The sequence below is a fragment of the Trematomus bernacchii genome, unplaced genomic scaffold (genome assembly GCF_902827165.1).
Source record: "Trematomus bernacchii unplaced genomic scaffold, fTreBer1.1, whole genome shotgun sequence".
Classification (NCBI taxonomy): Eukaryota; Metazoa; Chordata; class Actinopteri; order Perciformes; family Nototheniidae; genus Trematomus; species Trematomus bernacchii.
This window is the reverse complement of record NW_022987607.1, coordinates 2,706,015-2,723,605: the sequence shown is the minus strand read 5'-3', so window position 1 is coordinate 2,723,605 and position 17,591 is coordinate 2,706,015. Positions and strand designations below refer to the sequence as shown.

Genomic DNA, 17,591 nt, shown 5'->3' with positions numbered 1-17,591 from the left:
GTACCTCTACTTTTACTCAAGGGCAAGATCTGAGTACTTCTACTTTTACTCAAGTACAAGATCTGAGTACTTCTACTTTTACTCAAGTACAAGATCTGAGTACTTCTACTTTTACTCAAGTACAAGATCTGAGTACTTCTACTACCCAAGTACAAGATCTGAGTACTTCTACTTTACTCAAGTATAAGATCCGAGTACTTCTACTTGTACCCAAGTACAAGATCTGACTACTTGTACTTTTACTCAAGTACAAGACCTGAGTACTTCTACTTTTACTGAAGTACAAGATCTGAGTCATTCTACTTTTACCCAAGTACAAGACCTGAGTACTTCTACTTTTACTCAAGTACAAGATCCGAGTACTTCTACTTTTACTCAAGTATAAGATCCGAGTACTTCTACTTTTACCCAAGTACAAGATCTGACTACTTTTACTTTTACTCAAGTACAAGATCCGAGTACTTCTACTTTTACCCAAGTACAAGATCTGACTACTTTTACTTTTACTCAAGTACAAGATCCGAGTACTTTTACTTTTACCCAAGTACAAGACCTGAGTACTTATACCACCTCTGGTTCAATAACACCAATATAAATGTGCGTTATATTTATCTATAAATGGTGTGACGTTCATGTAAATAGACTATTATGCACAATTTCCATTATATTCTATTTTATTTGTATTTACTTGCACTATTTTATCTGTTTTATTGTGTTGCACTGTTGGAGGAGCCTGAGGCCTCAGATTGTCATTGTTATAACTACACTGTAGCTTTGTACACATGACAATAAAAGCCTTGAATCTTGAATAAAACACAGTCCTGATAAACGGTGTGTTCCCCTTTAAGTGACGCCGCCCCCTGCTGGTCAACACGCAGCACAACACGGAAGTGTTTACAATCCTGTGTAACCCGTTTGGACCGAACGACTTTAGCATATGTTTTCCTTGTAGCACAGGTAAGTAATGCTTTAAAAACCCTGATAATCCTTGGTGGAAATGTATTTGTATTATTCGGTCGTCATGTTAAAAAGCGTTTGCACTTAAATACAGCTCCATACCGTCTCTAAAGAAAATAGCAACTGTGGCTACATACTTTCACTTTCTCAGAAATACATGGTAAACTACGCAGAAGGAAACCAAACACTGTTTAATGTAATGTGTGTGCAGCAATACACTGATATATATGATGCTTTTTGATTACTGTAACGTTAGCTGTTCTACAGGCCTAGCTTCCTGTCGGCTAGCATCGCACATTTCAGTGTTGTGTGTGTAGGCCACAATCACTATGACAGGCTGATTTCGAAACGGTCCACTTATACGCGAAGAAATCCTTAAAATAGCGTTAAATACTGCAGAAATGCTGGTATTACGCTCAAAGTGTGGTGTCAAAATGTAAATAAAAAATAAGTTAGTGTTGTTAATCATAGGTGGAAGAAGTACTCAGATCTTGTACTTGAGTAAAAGTAGAAGTACCAGAGTGTAGGAATACTCTGTTACAGTAAAAGTCTTGCATTCAAAATGTTCCTCAAGTAAAAGTAGAAAAGTATTCTCATCAAAGTATAGTTAGGGTTAGGTAGCGACAGTAAAAGTAGTCATTGTGCAGATTGGTCCATTTCAGAATAATATATATGATATGTTTTATAATGATTGATCATGAAAGTGTTCTCAAAGCTGGTAAAGGTGCAGCTAGTTTGAATGACTTTGTATACTGCAGGGTAGCTTGTGGATTTACTCCAGGTGGAACTAAAGTCTGATTTAACACTTGATTATATTTCACATCATTCATCCACATCTGTGAAGTAACTAAAGGTATTAAATACATGTAGTGGAGGAAAAGTACACCATGTACCTCTGAACTGTAGCGGAGTAGAAGTACAAAGTAGCATGCAATGGAAATACTCAAGTATAGTCCCTCTACAATATACTTAAGTACAGTACTTGAGTAAATGTTACTTTACACCACTGTAGTTAATGAAGTAACGTTATCAGTAAACATCTTCCTTTTGCTACAAAACAGAACAAATCGTGTGATTTTACCAATATTTGTATTGATTTACCAGAAATGTACTTAAAAAATGTGCATGGAATTGAATTAATCAACACACAGTTATCTTATCATATATAGTCCTTCGCACAAGTGTGTGGAAGTATGTTGAAGTATGGTATAATTAAACCTTATATAATAACCAATATGTATTGTTAACAATGTAGTCCGATTTTTATTAAAATACAAAATAAATTCAATGAATGTCATGTTCAATAATACATTTAATCAAATGCAAAATTGCATGTGTTACTACAGACTAAAATCCTGTTATTTAAAATATGTATTGTCTTAAGTATAGAGAGGCGAAGTCCCTCCCTTTCCTCCATGGGACCTTATTTCGGAAAAAGTATGTATTGAAGTCAATGGAGAGAGAAAGATTAACTTTCGATCCCGTTTGAATTGTTCCACGAATTACACATATGATGTTTGTCAATTTAAAAGATAATTTTGCAAGTCAAAAAAAATAAAACTGTGAAGTAACACTTTTTTTGTGTGAAACCGCTCAATGAACTCCATCTCCCGTCTCGCACCACACACCCAGACGGCCGTCACGTTGGCACATTTCACTTCTTTCTTTCAGAATGAGGCGGAAAGTATTAAAAGAGGTGAAAATCACTCCAAGTCTGGGCATGTTGAGAGCTGTACATACACACAAGGGGAGTTAGTCGGTTCCTAAGAGCCAGCATGCGGGACCGGGACTCTGGGATTTGTAGTCTTTCTAGTTGCGTATTTTTCATAGTCTTATATTTCAACAGTTTTACGACAAACTGTGACTTTTCTGACATGGAAATGATTTTTTAAGATTGACAAACATCATATGTGTAATTCGTGGCACAATTCAAACGGGATCAAGAGATAATCTTTCTCTCCCCATTGACTGCAATACATAATTTTTCCGAAATTAGGTCCCATGGGTCGGAAGTAGAAGGGCGGGACTTCGCCTCTCTATAGGAAAATATCCTGCTGTGACAGTTTTTTAGTATGTTTTGTCATTAGAAAGTGGAAAAATATCTGTTAATATGACAATTATACGACAGCGTAGGGCTGCATTATTTACACGTTTTTAAAAATCGTTTAGGGGAGCAGCGAAATGTCACCTTGTTTAAATAAAAAAATAAAAATAGATTTAAACTCCTCAACAATTTCCAATGCTCCTTTTTGTTTTTCTAGTGTGACCAATATTTAATAAAAAAGAAAATTGTAAAATTTAAATCACATTAATGAAGCTAATTTCTACAAGGAGAGCCATTAAAATGATGTATTAATACATTCCTGCCTTACCAATCAGGCTTAGATGAGGACTTATGAAAGGTGTACAGGTATAACATCAAGTCAGTAAGCTTTTAAACAATGTATTGTATTGTTTCAGGATGCCGGTTGAAAGCCTGGATGAGCGGACGGTGGAGGTTCTGGGTCTGCCTGCAGCCGTGGATGAAGAGCTGCTCTTTCTCTACTTTGAGAATAAGCGGCGCTCCGGTGGAGGTCAGCTCGTCTCCGTGGAGAAGACGGGAGACCGCGCTGTGCTGGTGTTTGAAGAAACGGAAGGTACTGATGTATATATTATTCATATATTTGTGATTTGTTATCTTTTGACTGTAGCTGCTCTTATTTTGAAACGTTCCTCATCTACATTTCTAGGTGAAAGTGACAGCTTTGCAAAACAGGAGATTGCAGCAGTATTATTGTCAACACTAATTTAAATTGCACATATATACAGTACCAGTCAAACGTTTGGACACACCTTCTCATTCAATGGTTTTTGATTATTTTAATATGTTTGCACACACTGAGCTGTCATCGAGGCAACAGGGGGCTAATTTGAAGAATCTAAAATATAAATCACATTCTGGATTTTTTTTAACACTTTTTTGTTTACTAGATAATTCCATATGTGCTCTTTTATAGTTTTGATGTCTTCAGTATTAATCTACAATGTAGAAAATAATTAAAATAAATAAAAACCTTCGAATGAGAAGGTGTGTCTAAACTTTTGACTGGTACTGTATGTTGGATATTTACAGTATTATGAGCCCTTTTCTCATTTAAACTCTGGACGAACTCCAGAGAATCAGGTGCACACGTACAGGATTGTGTCCTGCACTGACTTACTGGAAAGACCCCTTTTGTTTCTGAGGGGGTAGAGCATGCAAGAAGCACGACATGATGCAGAATACATCGCTAGCTGGTTCTTCATTTGGCCTCTCTTTGAATTGTTCTAACTATTATGCACCAACCTCATCAAACAAGCCCACTCACTTGTGGTTTAATGCTTGGGACAATTAGTAACTATATGCCAACATGGGATCAAAGTAAAAGGAGAAAAGTATTAGCATCAAAATATAGTTAAAGTAAAAGTAGTCATTGTGCAGATTGGTCCATTTCAGAATAATATATATCAGTGATTCTCAAATAGGGGTACGCGGACCCCTGGGGGTACTTTGGGGTACTGCAGGGGGTACGTGAGATTTTTAAAAAAAAATAAAAAAAAGGTTAATTAAAAAAATACCATGCATGATTACAAAAATAATCTTAGTACAATAAGTTAAATAGAAAACACAATTTTATATAAAATATTCCTAGAACCACCAAGGGGGTCCTCATATAAACATGTCAAATGTGTGTATTGTATTTTATAGTTTTTCACAATATATAATATCTGTTTTATAAAAATGTCGTTATTTTTTTTCATGCATGAAGATGAAAATATCCTTAGTTTGTTGTAATGCATGCACGAAGGAGTTAATAAATCACACACTGAGGGAACATCACTATATTGTAATTGTTTATATAGGCTTTTTCGATCAAAAATGTTCGGGGTCGGTCAGGGGGTACTTGGCTGAGAAAATGTTTCAAAGGGGGTACATTACTGAAAAAGGTTTGAGAAGCACTGATATATATATATATGATATGTTTTATAATTAGAACATTAAAGTAGAACACATGTTGTTAGAAGAATATTCGCATTCAAGAAAATGAATGTTCCTTTTTATGAAAGTACCATTAAAGTTCTGTATGCTAATTCTGCATTTATTCCTTCTGTGATCTTTTCCACAGCTGCAGCCCAAGTCCTGTTTAAAGAGCACCATGTTCTGCATAATGTGGAGCTGAGTGTGAGGAAGCCGGCCTCGAAGGACCGATGTAGACTCCTTCTTCGGGGGATCAAACCGAGCACAAGCAGTGAGATGGTGGAGCTCTATGTGGAGATCATGATGGGGTTGAACATGCCGGACTACACCCTTTATCCTTCAGCTGGGAGAGAATTCTTCCTCATTCACCTCAGCCAACCCTTATCAAAAGGTGCTTTCATGACACGTGTGTTCTTGAAACGTACTGATTTTTGTTTTAAAGGTCCCCTATGATTTTTTCATCAATATATTATAGGTCTCAGATATATGCAGAGCCTGTCTCTGATTGGCTGAAACACCAAACAGATCATTGCAGCATTACCCATAATCCCCTCTGTTTCAGCCCTGTTTCCAAAGTGCTGATTCTCTGTCTGTTACTTTAGATGAAAATAAGGAGCCCCTCCCCACGCCCCTCTGAGAGAGATTTGGTTACAAAGAACTCAATGGTGCTCTAGGAGGAGATTCAGGTGATAAGGTGGAGGGGGGGGGGTTACCTTGGTTGCTGATTGGCTAATGGTTACACAAGACAAAACATCGTTATGACATCATAAAGTGGCCAAAATCTGATCAGCTTATTTTCAGACAGGTTTTTATAAAAATGGATCAAAAAGAGAGAGAATCTTTGTTCCTGAAACTTTCAGAGTCTCTTTACACAGAGGGGACACATGTTGATGAAGAAGAGACATGAAGAAGAGGGGACACATGTTGATGTAGAAGAGACATGAAGAAGAGGGGACACATGTTGATGTAGAAGAGACATGAAGAAGAGGGGACACATGTTGATGTAGAAGAGACATGAAGAAGAGGGGACACATGTTGATGAAGAAGAGACATGAAGAAGAGGGGACACATGTTGATGTAGAAGAGACATGAAGAAGAGGGGACACATGTTGATGTAGAAGAGACATGAAGAAGAGGGGACACATGTTGATGTAGAAGAGACATGAAGAAGAGGGGACACATGTTGATGTAGAAGAGACATGAAGAAGAGGGGACACATGTTGATGTAGAAGAGACATGAAGAAGAGGGGACACATGTTGATGTAGAAGAGACATGAAGAAGAGGGGACACATGTTGATGAAGAAGAGACATGGAGAAGAGGGGACACATGTTGATGTAGAAGAGACATGAAGAAGAGGGGACACATGTTGATGAAGAAGAGACATGGAGAAGAGGGGACACATGTTGATGAAGAAGAGACATGAAGAAGAGGGGACACATGTTGATGTAGAAGAGACATGAAGAAGAGGGGACACATGTTGATGTAGAAGAGACATGAAGAAGAGGGGACACATGTTGATGAAGAAGAGACATGAAGAAGAGGGGACACATGTTGATGTAGAAGAGACATGAAGAAGAGGGGACACATGTTGATGAAGAAGAGACATGGAGAAGAGGGGACACATGTTGATGAAGAAGAGACATGAAGAAGAGGGGACACATGTTGATGTAGAAGAGACATGAAGAAGAGGGGACACATGTTGATGTAGAAGAGACATGGAGAAGAGGGGACACATGTTGATGAAGAAGAGACATGAAGAAGAGGGGACACATGTTGATGTAGAAGAGACATGAAGAAGAGGGGACACATGTTGATGTAGAAGAGACATGGAGAAGAGCATTTTGCATAATAGTTGACCTTTTAATATATTTTTCTGTTTTGTAGATTTCCAAAACCTAAGTGCTAAGATCTCTCAGAGGAAACTCGACGGGGCCGTCGTAACTCTTGAACAGATTGAGCAAACGGACTCGCTCTTGGTGGAGAACCTGCATCCTGGCACCACTGCAGATCTGCTCACTTTGTACATTGAGAGCAAGCGAGGAGGGGATCAGAAAGTGAAGGAAGTGACGATGCTTGCAGAGGGAACAGCCAAGGTGTCCTTTGTCAAATATGAGTGTAAGTTTTAGATTGTACAACCTTTGAAAGAGTGTCTCTACTTTAAAGAGTCCTCTCCTGCTGATGTTCAGGTGTATATCAGTATGTAGTGTCTCTACTTTAAAGAGTCCTCTCCTGCTGATGTTCAGGTGTATATCAGTATGTAGTGTCTCTACTTTAAAGAGTCCTCTCCTGCTGATGTTCAGGTGTATATCAGTATGTAGTGTCTCTACTTTAAAGAGTCCTCTCCTGCTGATGTTCAGGTGTATATCAGTATGTAGTGTCTCTACTTTAAAGAGTCCTCTCCTGCTGATGTTCAGGTGTATATCAGTATGTAGTGTCTCTACTTTAAAGAGTCCTCTCCTGCTGATGTTCAGGTGTATATCAGTATGTAGTGTCTCTACTTTAAAGAGTCCTCTCCTGCTGATGTTCAGGTGTATATCAGTATGTAGTGTCTCTACTTTAAAGAGTCCTCTCCTGCTGATGATCAGGTGTATATCAGTATGTAGTATATCCCAACCTATATGCTCATGTGTTGTGTTGAGATTCTGTCAGTATCCTACAGTAATGTTTATGTTTCTTCCAACAGCTTTAGACCATATCCTGGATCTCACGCACAAACTGGACGGTAATGACCTGGTCGTGAAGCCGTACTTCGACTTTCTTCAACCCGCAGAAAGTCTAACTCTAACACAAGACTCTGCAACTGGAGGCCGAGAAACGCCTGAGAGAAGCTTGGAGGATATTCCGATGCAGATCAGTCCTCCAGTGGTGGTCCATGAAAACAGCCAGACTCTCTCTCAGATGTCCTTAAAGCCTCTTGTCGTCCACGAAGAAGAAGAAGTAGAAGTTGCCGCAGAGGAATTCATGGATCAAATGGAGGAGGTTGAATTAATACTCTCAAGCCATGTTGCTATTGCTGACCCACTAAAACTCTCAGTGCTTCAACACAGCACCTTTCTAAAGGACACTAAAAAGGCACACCCGAATTTCACCATCCAAATCAAAGACAACGGCGTGACCATCGAAGGAACTGACAGACAAAAGGTTGAGCAGATAAAACACGACATCTTGGACTGTTTCGGCAAAATGGCTGAGATTGCTTTGAGTCTTGAGCCAGAAGAGGCTCAGTTCCTTGCAAGAAAAGATGTCAAACAGCGACTACTGGAGACCGTAAATCAACCTGCGTCACCTGCTTTGTACACGGTGTCAGATTGTAAAGTCTCGGTAACCTCGCTATCCCAAAACTCTGCTAACGAGGCTTGTAGCTTTTTAAAATCCCAGCTTTCTCACTTCACCATACCGGTGGACGCAGAGTTTGAGACCATGTTATATTGCAGAGAGTGGTCAGAGTTCATGCAGGCTCTGAGTTTCTGTTCTGTCAAGGTGTCCGAACGAGAAGGGAATATTGATGCGTTCACTCTGAAAGGGATGGAGAGTGAGAAGCAGAATGCAATTATGGGGTTTCTCACAACACCCATTGAAAGGGAGACTGTTATCCCCATGGAGCCAGGCATGCTGAAATACATCCAGATCCATCGTCACCAGCTGATGGCTGACATGAACCAAGTGTCCATCTTCCCCCTCGAAGCAGAGGACGTATGTGGGTTAAAGGTAAGTGTCGCTCAATCAATATCACTTGAGGAAGACTGCAGTGCACTGGTTTTCTAGCTACAGTCTTATTGTTTTTTTTTGCCGTGTCAAAGTGACATTTCGTATTTGTTGAAGTAGAATCAGAATAATAATAAATAATAATAATACATTTAATTTCCAAGTGCTTTTTCAGGTGCTCATAGACGCTTTACAGTGGTGATAAAACGAGATAAAATAGAATAAATATTAAAACAGCAACACATATTATAATATAATTTAAAAATATATATATATATTAAAACAGCAATACAACTTGTTAGACGCTTTTATCCAAAGCGACTTACGTACTCAATACTGTGGGCAATCCCCACAGGAGCAATTTGGGGTGAAGTGTCTCAGGGACACAACGACATGCCGACTGTAGTGGGGTTTGAACCTGTGACCCCCTGATCCGAACACCAACGCACTAGTCCACTGCGCCACACGCCTCCTGAACATAATTCACAAATTAGAAGCCAGTCTGAAGAGGTGTGTTTTGGTCAGTGCAGTCTCTGATGTGTTGTGGAAGGGAGTTCCAGAGGGTGGGGGGGCGGCGATGGAGAAGGCTCTGTCCCCCCCCAGGTTCGGAGCTTGGTTCGTGTGGGGATAGAAAGGAGGTTCGCTTCTGATGAGCGAATGCTGCGGGAAGGGGTGTAGTGGTGGATCAGGTCGGTGAGGTAGGGTGGGGGTTTTGAAGGACGGGGGTGATGTGGTCTCTGGAGCGGGTGTGGGTGAGGAGGACGGGGTGATGTGGTCTCTGGAGCCAGTGCAGGTTTTGAAGGACGGGGGTGATGTGGTCTCTGGAGCGGGTGTGGGTGAGGAGGACGGGGGTGATGTGGTCTCTGGAGCGGGTGCAGGTTTTGAAGGACGGGGTGATGTGGTCTCTGGAGCCAGTGCAGGTTTTGAAGGACGGGGTGATGTGGTCTCTGGAGCCAGTGCAGGTTTTGAAGGACGGGGGTGATGTGGTCTCTGGAGCGGGTGTGGGTGAGGAGGACGGGGTGATGTGGTCTCTGGAGCGGGTGTGGGTGAGGAGGACGGGGTGATGTGGTCTCTGGAGCGGGTGTGGGGTCTGGAGGATGGGGGTGATGTGGTCTCTGGAGCGGGTGTGGGTGAGGAGGCGGGCAGCGCAGTTCTGGATATATTGCAGTTTATTTAGGATGCTGGATGATGAGCCGTACAGGATGCTGTTACTGTAGTCCAGTCTTGAAGTGATGAATGCGTGGATGAGGGTCAGCAGCCGGGAAGGAGAGTGAGGGGTGGAGGCGGGCAATGTTTTTTAGATGGAAGAAGGCGGTCCTGGTGATACGGTTTATGTGTTTATCGAATTTGAGCTGGCTGTCAAAAATGACTCCAAGGTTGCGAATGTGAGGAGAGGGGGTTAGAGTGGTGTTGTCAAGGGTGAGGTTGAAGTTCTGGGTGGTGTTGGTGCGGGATGTGATAATATCTTCAAGAATCAGAATCAGGTGTATCACCAGGTAGGTTGACACGTATGAGGAATTTGACTTGATGTCATGGTGCATACATAAAAGTAAAACAAGAATTAAAAACACAGATGGAGAACTATTTTAAGAACACTATAATGACAAATATAGTAAAATTAAATAGAATTGAATAAAATATGGAATAAAATGTGGCAGTAATAAAAGAAGAGAACAGATATTGTGTGCATTAATGTAGGGTTAGGGATTTGGGGTTGCAAAGCTTTAATCGGCAGCTTTCATATCCTGCTTTGCCATGCTTACTTCTGGAAACTCCTTACATTGTGTGAATGCTGGCAGTCCCAAGGGTTAGGGTTAGGCACACTAAAATAGATGTGTTAGCTTATAGTGAAATAGATATGATAGACAAACCAATTCACTGATTTGGAAGTGGTCCTACAAATAAAATGTATTTTAGCTACATGCCCCTCCATGTGAGGTCGGCCCAGACCCTAGGGGTTCTTCTCTCTGGCCTTCTAGTCAGAGCGGAGCACGACTCCTGACTTTTCCCTGTGTTTTTTATATATCTGTTGTAATTTATTGTCTTTTATTGTGATTGTAGTAAAGTGTTTTTATTACATGTACAGCACTTTGGCTCGACCAAAAATCGCTTTTAAATGTGCTTTATAAATAAAACTACATGTACACTACATTTATAAGATATTTTCCCACATTAACCTGGCGGCCGTTTCGGGAACAGGCAGCTGAAGCCAAGCTGAAGACTTTGATGTTTGTAATCACATGTTAGGATCCACCAAACCAGCAAAATAACACAAAAATAAATAGATGATTGAGGCTAGGGCTGCACGATATATCGTGTCGTGACGATAATCGCAATATGCGTGATATTCACATCGCAGGAGGTGCAATTTATTTTCTTTTTTTAGGACGTGCGATATTAAGTAGGCAAATGAACTTCAACACGTCATGTTACAATTCTTTTGCTGCTTGCTACAAAAGGAAAACTTGCGCGGCTCTCATGTCAGGGGTTCTTGAGTGAGTGACATGCCGGCTCTGCATGCACAGCAAACCACCAATCACAATCATTCTTGATCAGATCACAGCGGGATAACCGAGCTAGCTCAGCTTGTTGCTCTGATAACTTAAGATCCAGAAGTCCGTGACTAAAATCCTTCATCCGGTTAAATATCGTAAAAAAAAAATACCAATTGTATAGCATGAAAGTTCAAGAAAGGATGGTTTGCAGACAAAACAAACGCTCTTTTCTTCAATTCCTGTATTTTTTCATATCGCAATATATATCGCAGGGGAAGAAAATATCGCAATGTCAGTTTTTTCCAATATCGTGCAGCCCTACTTGAGGCAGTGGAAAACCTCTGGGTAAAATTACTGTTTTGTTAATGGAATCTGGGGGCTTTGAGGAACGCATTGATAACTGCTTCAGTTCCCCATTCGAAAGGAATACAGAAAAATATACGAAGGGCTGGGCCACTCTCCAGAGGTATATTGCCTTATAAGTTAGCAAAATCAATCAAATGTAGGTACGTGATGCTTGTGAGTGTTGGCAGCTCATCCCTTAATACAGAAGCCTCAGAGTGATTATAATAAGGAGAAATATGAAGGGTGTATTTCAAGCTTGTTTGTAAATAAGTAATTGGGCTTTTTTCTCATCAACTAAGATATGTTAGAAAATGTTTCCAACTTGAATTGACTGCATTTATTTGAAAAGTGGGCTTATTAACACATGAATACTACTGTGTGATATATTTGTACATTTATATTTAAGAAGTACAATATAAAGGCCGCTACACACCCACCTGAGACCAAAGAACGCGTACCGAAGGCGTCCCGACTTTTCCCAACTTTTCCGTCAGCTACGTCGCCTGCGTCGGCTACGCCGCCCGCCTACGAACACACCGCAAATACTTCAGTCGACGAGTGGCAATAACTGTCCTTACCAGCAGGCAGCGGTAGTGTGAACAGCCAAACAGAGTGATTGCTTGTCCCGACTTTCTCTGACCTCCCGCGGCCGATTCAACATGTTGAGGCGTCGGGAGGTGTGAAAAGGTGCCGTAAAGAGACAACGGTGCGGGACACACAAACCTGAGTAGGGCGCCGCGAATGCCCGACTGCCTCTGACAGCCTCTGACGGCCTCTGACTCCCAAAATCGGGCTGGTGTGTCCGGGCCTTAAGACAAGCACAAGTTTCATTTGTTGGCCATATTCCATTATACTTTTTGAATTTGCTGAGGGCCGATTCAAAATGGTCCGCGGGCCGCATTTGACCCCGGGCCGTAGTTTGGACACCCCTGTTTTAAATATATCGTGACCTAAACTGATATTGATTCTCTTCTTTATGTCGGCCTTGTTTTAGTTGGCTTACATACATTTTGCTGCTTACTCAGTAAATTGTTTCATCTTTTATGTTAGGAAAAATCTCACTCGTCCCCGGCTTGAGCTTCAATCTCAGGATCCATGTGTTTCTGATCCTCTCCAGAATGGAAGTAGTCATCACATACAGAGCATCAACTAGTTCCTGAACAGTGTCCTTCACATGCTGATATCCAAGAGAGGGAGTTACACAGTCACAAGATGGAGGAATACCGGTTCTTCTAGGTACTCATACATCCTGTCATGTACAAAATACATGACAGGATGTATGAGTTTTTTTCTCAAAATGTTGGCTTTTTTCTAGAAATCTCAAAATCCTGACTTTTTTTCTCAAGATTCTGACTTTTTCTCTAAATTATGACTTTCTCAAAATCTCAATATGACTTTTTCTCAAAAATATGACTTTTTCTCAAAAATATGACTTTTTCTCAAAAATATGACTTTTTCTCAAAAATATGACTTTTTCTCAAAAGTATGACTTTTTCTCAAAAGTATGACCTTTTCTAAAAATCTGAAAATTATGACTTTTTCTCAAAAAACTGAAAATTATGAATTTGTCTCAAAAATCTGACTTTTCTCAAAAATCTGACTTTCTCAAAATCTCAAAATTCGTACTTTTTCTGAATACTTAAAATTTGTAATAATCACTCGTCACCGGCTTGATCTTCAATCTCAGGATCCATGTGTTTCTGATCCTCTCCAGAATGGAAGTAGTCATCACATCCAGAGCATCAACTAGTTCCTGAACAGTGTCCTTCACATGCTGATATCCAAGAGAGGGATTTACACAGTCACAAGATGGAGGAATAGAAAGCAGTATTCAATGCCTATCCCTTTAGCATTGCTTTTGAAAAAAACCTTGTCTCAGTAAATTGTTTCATCTTTTGTCTATCTTTGTGAATGTTCCTTTTAGATCCATGGCCATGCCACCGCTTGTCAGATGGCTGAGGAGGTGTTGCAGGACGTGGTGTCCTCTATCTGCACCAGAGTCATCACAGTGAACGCTCCGGGAGTGACGCGCTTTCTCGACGAGGCGGACTGCCAGCACATCCTGAAGGAGATGGACAAGAAGTTTCAGGTGTACATCAATCTGAAGGCCGTGCCCTGGCAACACCTCGCACACCAGGTAACCATGGTTACACACACTTCCGCTCCATTGGCCAGGTATATTGGTTGTCCTTCATCAAACTCCCTTGCAATGCTTAAAAGCAAATAAAAAACTTTTTAATCAAGGCTTTTAATTTGGGTTAACTTTCAATTCTCACGAGTATCATTGTCCATGTTTTACCGTTTACTGCTTTGCTTTTATTTTACATTTTACATTTTCTTTTTTAAATTGTTTTATTTTAACTAGGGTTGTCAGTCGATGATGTCCATAGTTAGTCGCGATTAATCGCACATTTTTTATCTGTTCTAAATGTACCTTAGAGGAATATTTTTTACGTTTTTAATACTCTTATCAACATATGAGTGGACAAATATGCTTTATGCAAATGTTTGTTTATTATCATTGAAAAAATGACAAATATTCTCCTGAATATTCTCAACACAACAACCTGGAACCTCTCGCACTCACTCACTCTCTCACTCTCTCACTCACTCACTCACTCACTCACTCACTCACTCACTCACTCACTCACTCACTCACTCACTCACTCACTCTCTCCCAACCCTGTGTACTTCTTTGCACTGAGCCGGTTGCTCAAACAGACAAGCCTTGTCGGCGAAATGCCGCTCCTCTGTCTTCATAACAGTCAAAGCATGAGACTGAAGTTCCCACTGTGGGTCAAAATAATGCGCTGTGATGTGCAGTCGACACGTTGGATGCGATCCAAATGATCTAACGCAGCCCCTCGTCCTCCACAATGTTAAGCTGTAGCCACCCATTTAGCTATCGCTGTTGTTGTGCAGGCGTCTCCCCGACAAACTTTAAAGCGTGGTCTGCTGCAAGCGAGCGGCAGGAGCGGGGCTGAGCATCAGCTGTGTGCTTGGCTTGCTGTTTAAAACACCCTTTCTTGTATCCATATCTCTCGCTAGAATCTCCCACCATCCAACTAACAACAACAACAACGTCAAGCCTTTGGGCTCTGAAACTACGGGCGGGCCGAGGACAAATACACATGCGTTAATCGCACGTTCAAATAATTAGTGGCGTTAAAAATAATTAGTGGCGTTAAAAATAAATTGCGTTATTAACGCGTTAACTTGACAGCCCTAATTTTAACATATTTCTTGTCGGCTTTAATTCACGGGAATTTCATTAGGATCTTGTTCTGTATTTATTTTAATATTATTTTAATATAGTTGTTATGTTTTCTGTGAAGCACTTTGGGCTGCTTTGTGCATGAAAGGTGCTATACAAATAAAGTTTATTAATCAGGGGTTCGTACGATCATTAAAAACCTGGAAAAGTCATGGAAATTCAAAATGAAAATTCAGGCCCTGGAAAAGTTACGGAAAACAATATTTTTGGCAAAGTTTTGGAAAAGTCATGGAAATGTAACTAAAGTTGCATCGAATATAATATATATTTGTATCTAATCACCAAAATAGTAATACTATAATGATAATACATACTGTATCGTATAGTAATGAAACGTAAAATGGCATTTAACTGTCGAGGTATTTTGCTGGTGAGAGATTTGAGTTGCTGTAGCGTGTAGAAGCTAGTAAGCCTATTTGATTTGTTTTAGAAAGGCACAACATGTTTCATATGCAGACCTTATTTTCCTGTTCCATGTTAAAATAAACCATTTTCAGTGGTACCGCTGAGAAAGAGTAATTTATTTGGTCATGGAAAATTAGGTAACGGTCATGGAAAAGTAATTGAAAATCATTGGTGAAAAAGTGTATGAACCCTGATTATTATTATTATTATTATTATTATTATTATTATTATATGTTATATTAGTATTATTATATTATATTATATTATCCTAATGAGCAAAAACCCTTGAAGCCTGAACAACCTGAGGCTAAGTTTAAGGCAAAAGGCAGAAGAGAAACACCAATGTTTACTGAGTTTCTGAAAAAGTATTACCTGCTGAATGATTTTAGATTTGTTTTAGTTTCTCTTCTCACTGCCTCTTTATTGTCACCCTCAGCTCGATGTCAGCACACGTATAACACAACAATATTTATAGAGAAACTTGTTGTGGCTTGATCAATCGTCCGACCGATTAAAATACTGGAAAATCTGGATTCTGGGATTGATTATTTTGGTGCTTTTGCAGCTCCTTCTCCAGGTCTATAATAGATCCACAGTGTCACACATGTTTTTTCTATTTCAGGACATCTTTGACACGGCATGGAACATGATGTCCGGCAGAAACTTCCCCAAAGTGTCTTCAGATAGTTCTCCTCAAGAATTAAGATCTGATTCAATGCATGTGGATCAAAATGGAGCTCCAGGTAACGGTGATATCCATCTCTACAATCATTTCTCCATCTTTAAAGCAGATGCGTGTCTCTAAAGAAGTGGAATCCTTTGCCGAATGACTTAAAGGGCTGTAACAACATTTTTATGTCTAAAGGTCCCATGTCATGCTTTTCTGGTTATTACCCGTCCCCTTGTGTGTTATGAAGGTTTTTCTGCATGTAAACGGTCTGCAGAGTCTCAAACCCTCAAAGTACACCCTGTAGCGAGTACAACTCTAACACAGAAAAGACCTGTCTCTGCTGCCCCAGAACGCCTCGTTGGGGATTTATCTTTTTCCATTGTTTACTTCTTGGGTATAGTGACGTATTTCGGGTATAGTGACGTAACGTAACGGCTCCGCAGATTGGTCCATTTGGACCAATCTGCGGAGCCGTTACGTTACGTCCGCGGAGCCGTTACGTTTGGACCAATCCGCGGACTTCCTCACACACACACACTCGGCGGGACGTTGCAAGGCTTGCTTCTGCGAGGAGCGGGACACTGTGAGCTGGCTCACTGGTGTGGGGTCGGCGAGACAGCGAGACACCGCGGAACTCAGCCTGGGCACACACACAAACTCCCAGCCAGGCTGCGGGTGTGTTTCGGGCTGGGTTTCGATGTGTCTCGCTGTCTCGCAGACGGCCACTGGGCTCACAGGGAGGGGGGGGGGGGGAGGAGCTCCAACAAGCCGTTTAGGACAGAGAGTGAATACACATGCTATACAGAGATGCTGTTTGAGAAACCAATGTGAGTTTGGAACATTGCACAATATAAATGTATTTTAGTAGACCTCAACAATGGAATTATGATCAGTAGAAATGGCCGTGACATGGGACCTTTAAGAAAAATAATAAAGAAAGCCTAATTAGACAGTATGAAGTTGGCTTTTGATTGTGTTCTGGTTTTATGTTTCAGTATTTGTAAGCAACTGTTACAGAAGAAACTGTTTCCACCATGCACTATAAAAAATAACCAGTATAGGTGTACATGTTTTGTAAATTGTACATGTTTTAAAATAACTGCCATGTGTGGAATAAATATATATTTCTGTGCAGTTTCAAACATTTCCCTCTACCTCTCTGTAGGTCTTTTAGAAGCTGCAAAGAAAATCGTCTCGGCCGTCGATGCCAAACCTGAAGATCCCGCCTCCAATTCCAACAATCCCGATGAAATGGACGACGTTGACTTGTACTCAGCAGCGGAACCAACCAGTCTGACGGACCAGGACTTGTCTGGGATAGCTGCTGATTCTTCCCAGCTCTCAGCTGTAGGGAACAATCCCAGTGGGTTACTCCTGCAGAGTGAAGGAGCTGTGGGCCTGTCTAGCGACTTTGAAGAAGATGCCCAACTATCTCTAGCTATCCAGTACTCCATGGAGACAAGCCATTATTCGCTGGAGGATGAGGAGGAACAGCTGCAAAAGGCATTGGAGCTATCCAAGGAAATGAGCCAACATGAATCCTCTCCAAGCTGTTCTGAGAAGAGTCCCGCAGTGAAGAAGAGCTTCGATGCTCCCCTGCTGGATGCCATCAAAGCAGCCAACACCCTACAGCTGTTTGTGTTTGCAGGGTATCCCGCTGACCTCATTCGGGTCGATATAGCTTTTGGGAAGAAGGTCACCGGGAGACAAGTCGAGGAGAAACTGGAGCACAGGTGTGTGA

The 17,591-nt window shown here is 40.9% G+C and overlaps 1 protein-coding gene across 1 annotated transcript in view; it reads left to right on the top strand.

Moving 5' to 3' along the window:
* The first annotated feature begins 851 nt into the window (after nucleotides 1-851).
* The window catches only part of parp10 (poly(ADP-ribose) polymerase family member 10), a 27,088-nt gene continuing 10,348 nt past the window's right edge, over nucleotides 852-17,591 (top strand). The window contains exons 1-8 of the mRNA XM_034131097.1: nucleotides 852-957; nucleotides 3,418-3,593; nucleotides 5,103-5,345; nucleotides 6,841-7,071; nucleotides 7,640-8,664; nucleotides 13,426-13,638; nucleotides 15,803-15,923; nucleotides 17,016-17,591. The exon at nucleotides 17,016-17,591 is cut by the window's right edge and continues 429 nt beyond it. Of these exons, the coding sequence (XP_033986988.1) occupies nucleotides 3,419-3,593; nucleotides 5,103-5,345; nucleotides 6,841-7,071; nucleotides 7,640-8,664; nucleotides 13,426-13,638; nucleotides 15,803-15,923; nucleotides 17,016-17,591 (2,584 nt within the window). The 5' untranslated portion in view covers nucleotides 852-957; nucleotide 3,418. The remainder of the gene's footprint in view (nucleotides 958-3,417; nucleotides 3,594-5,102; nucleotides 5,346-6,840; nucleotides 7,072-7,639; nucleotides 8,665-13,425; nucleotides 13,639-15,802; nucleotides 15,924-17,015) is intronic.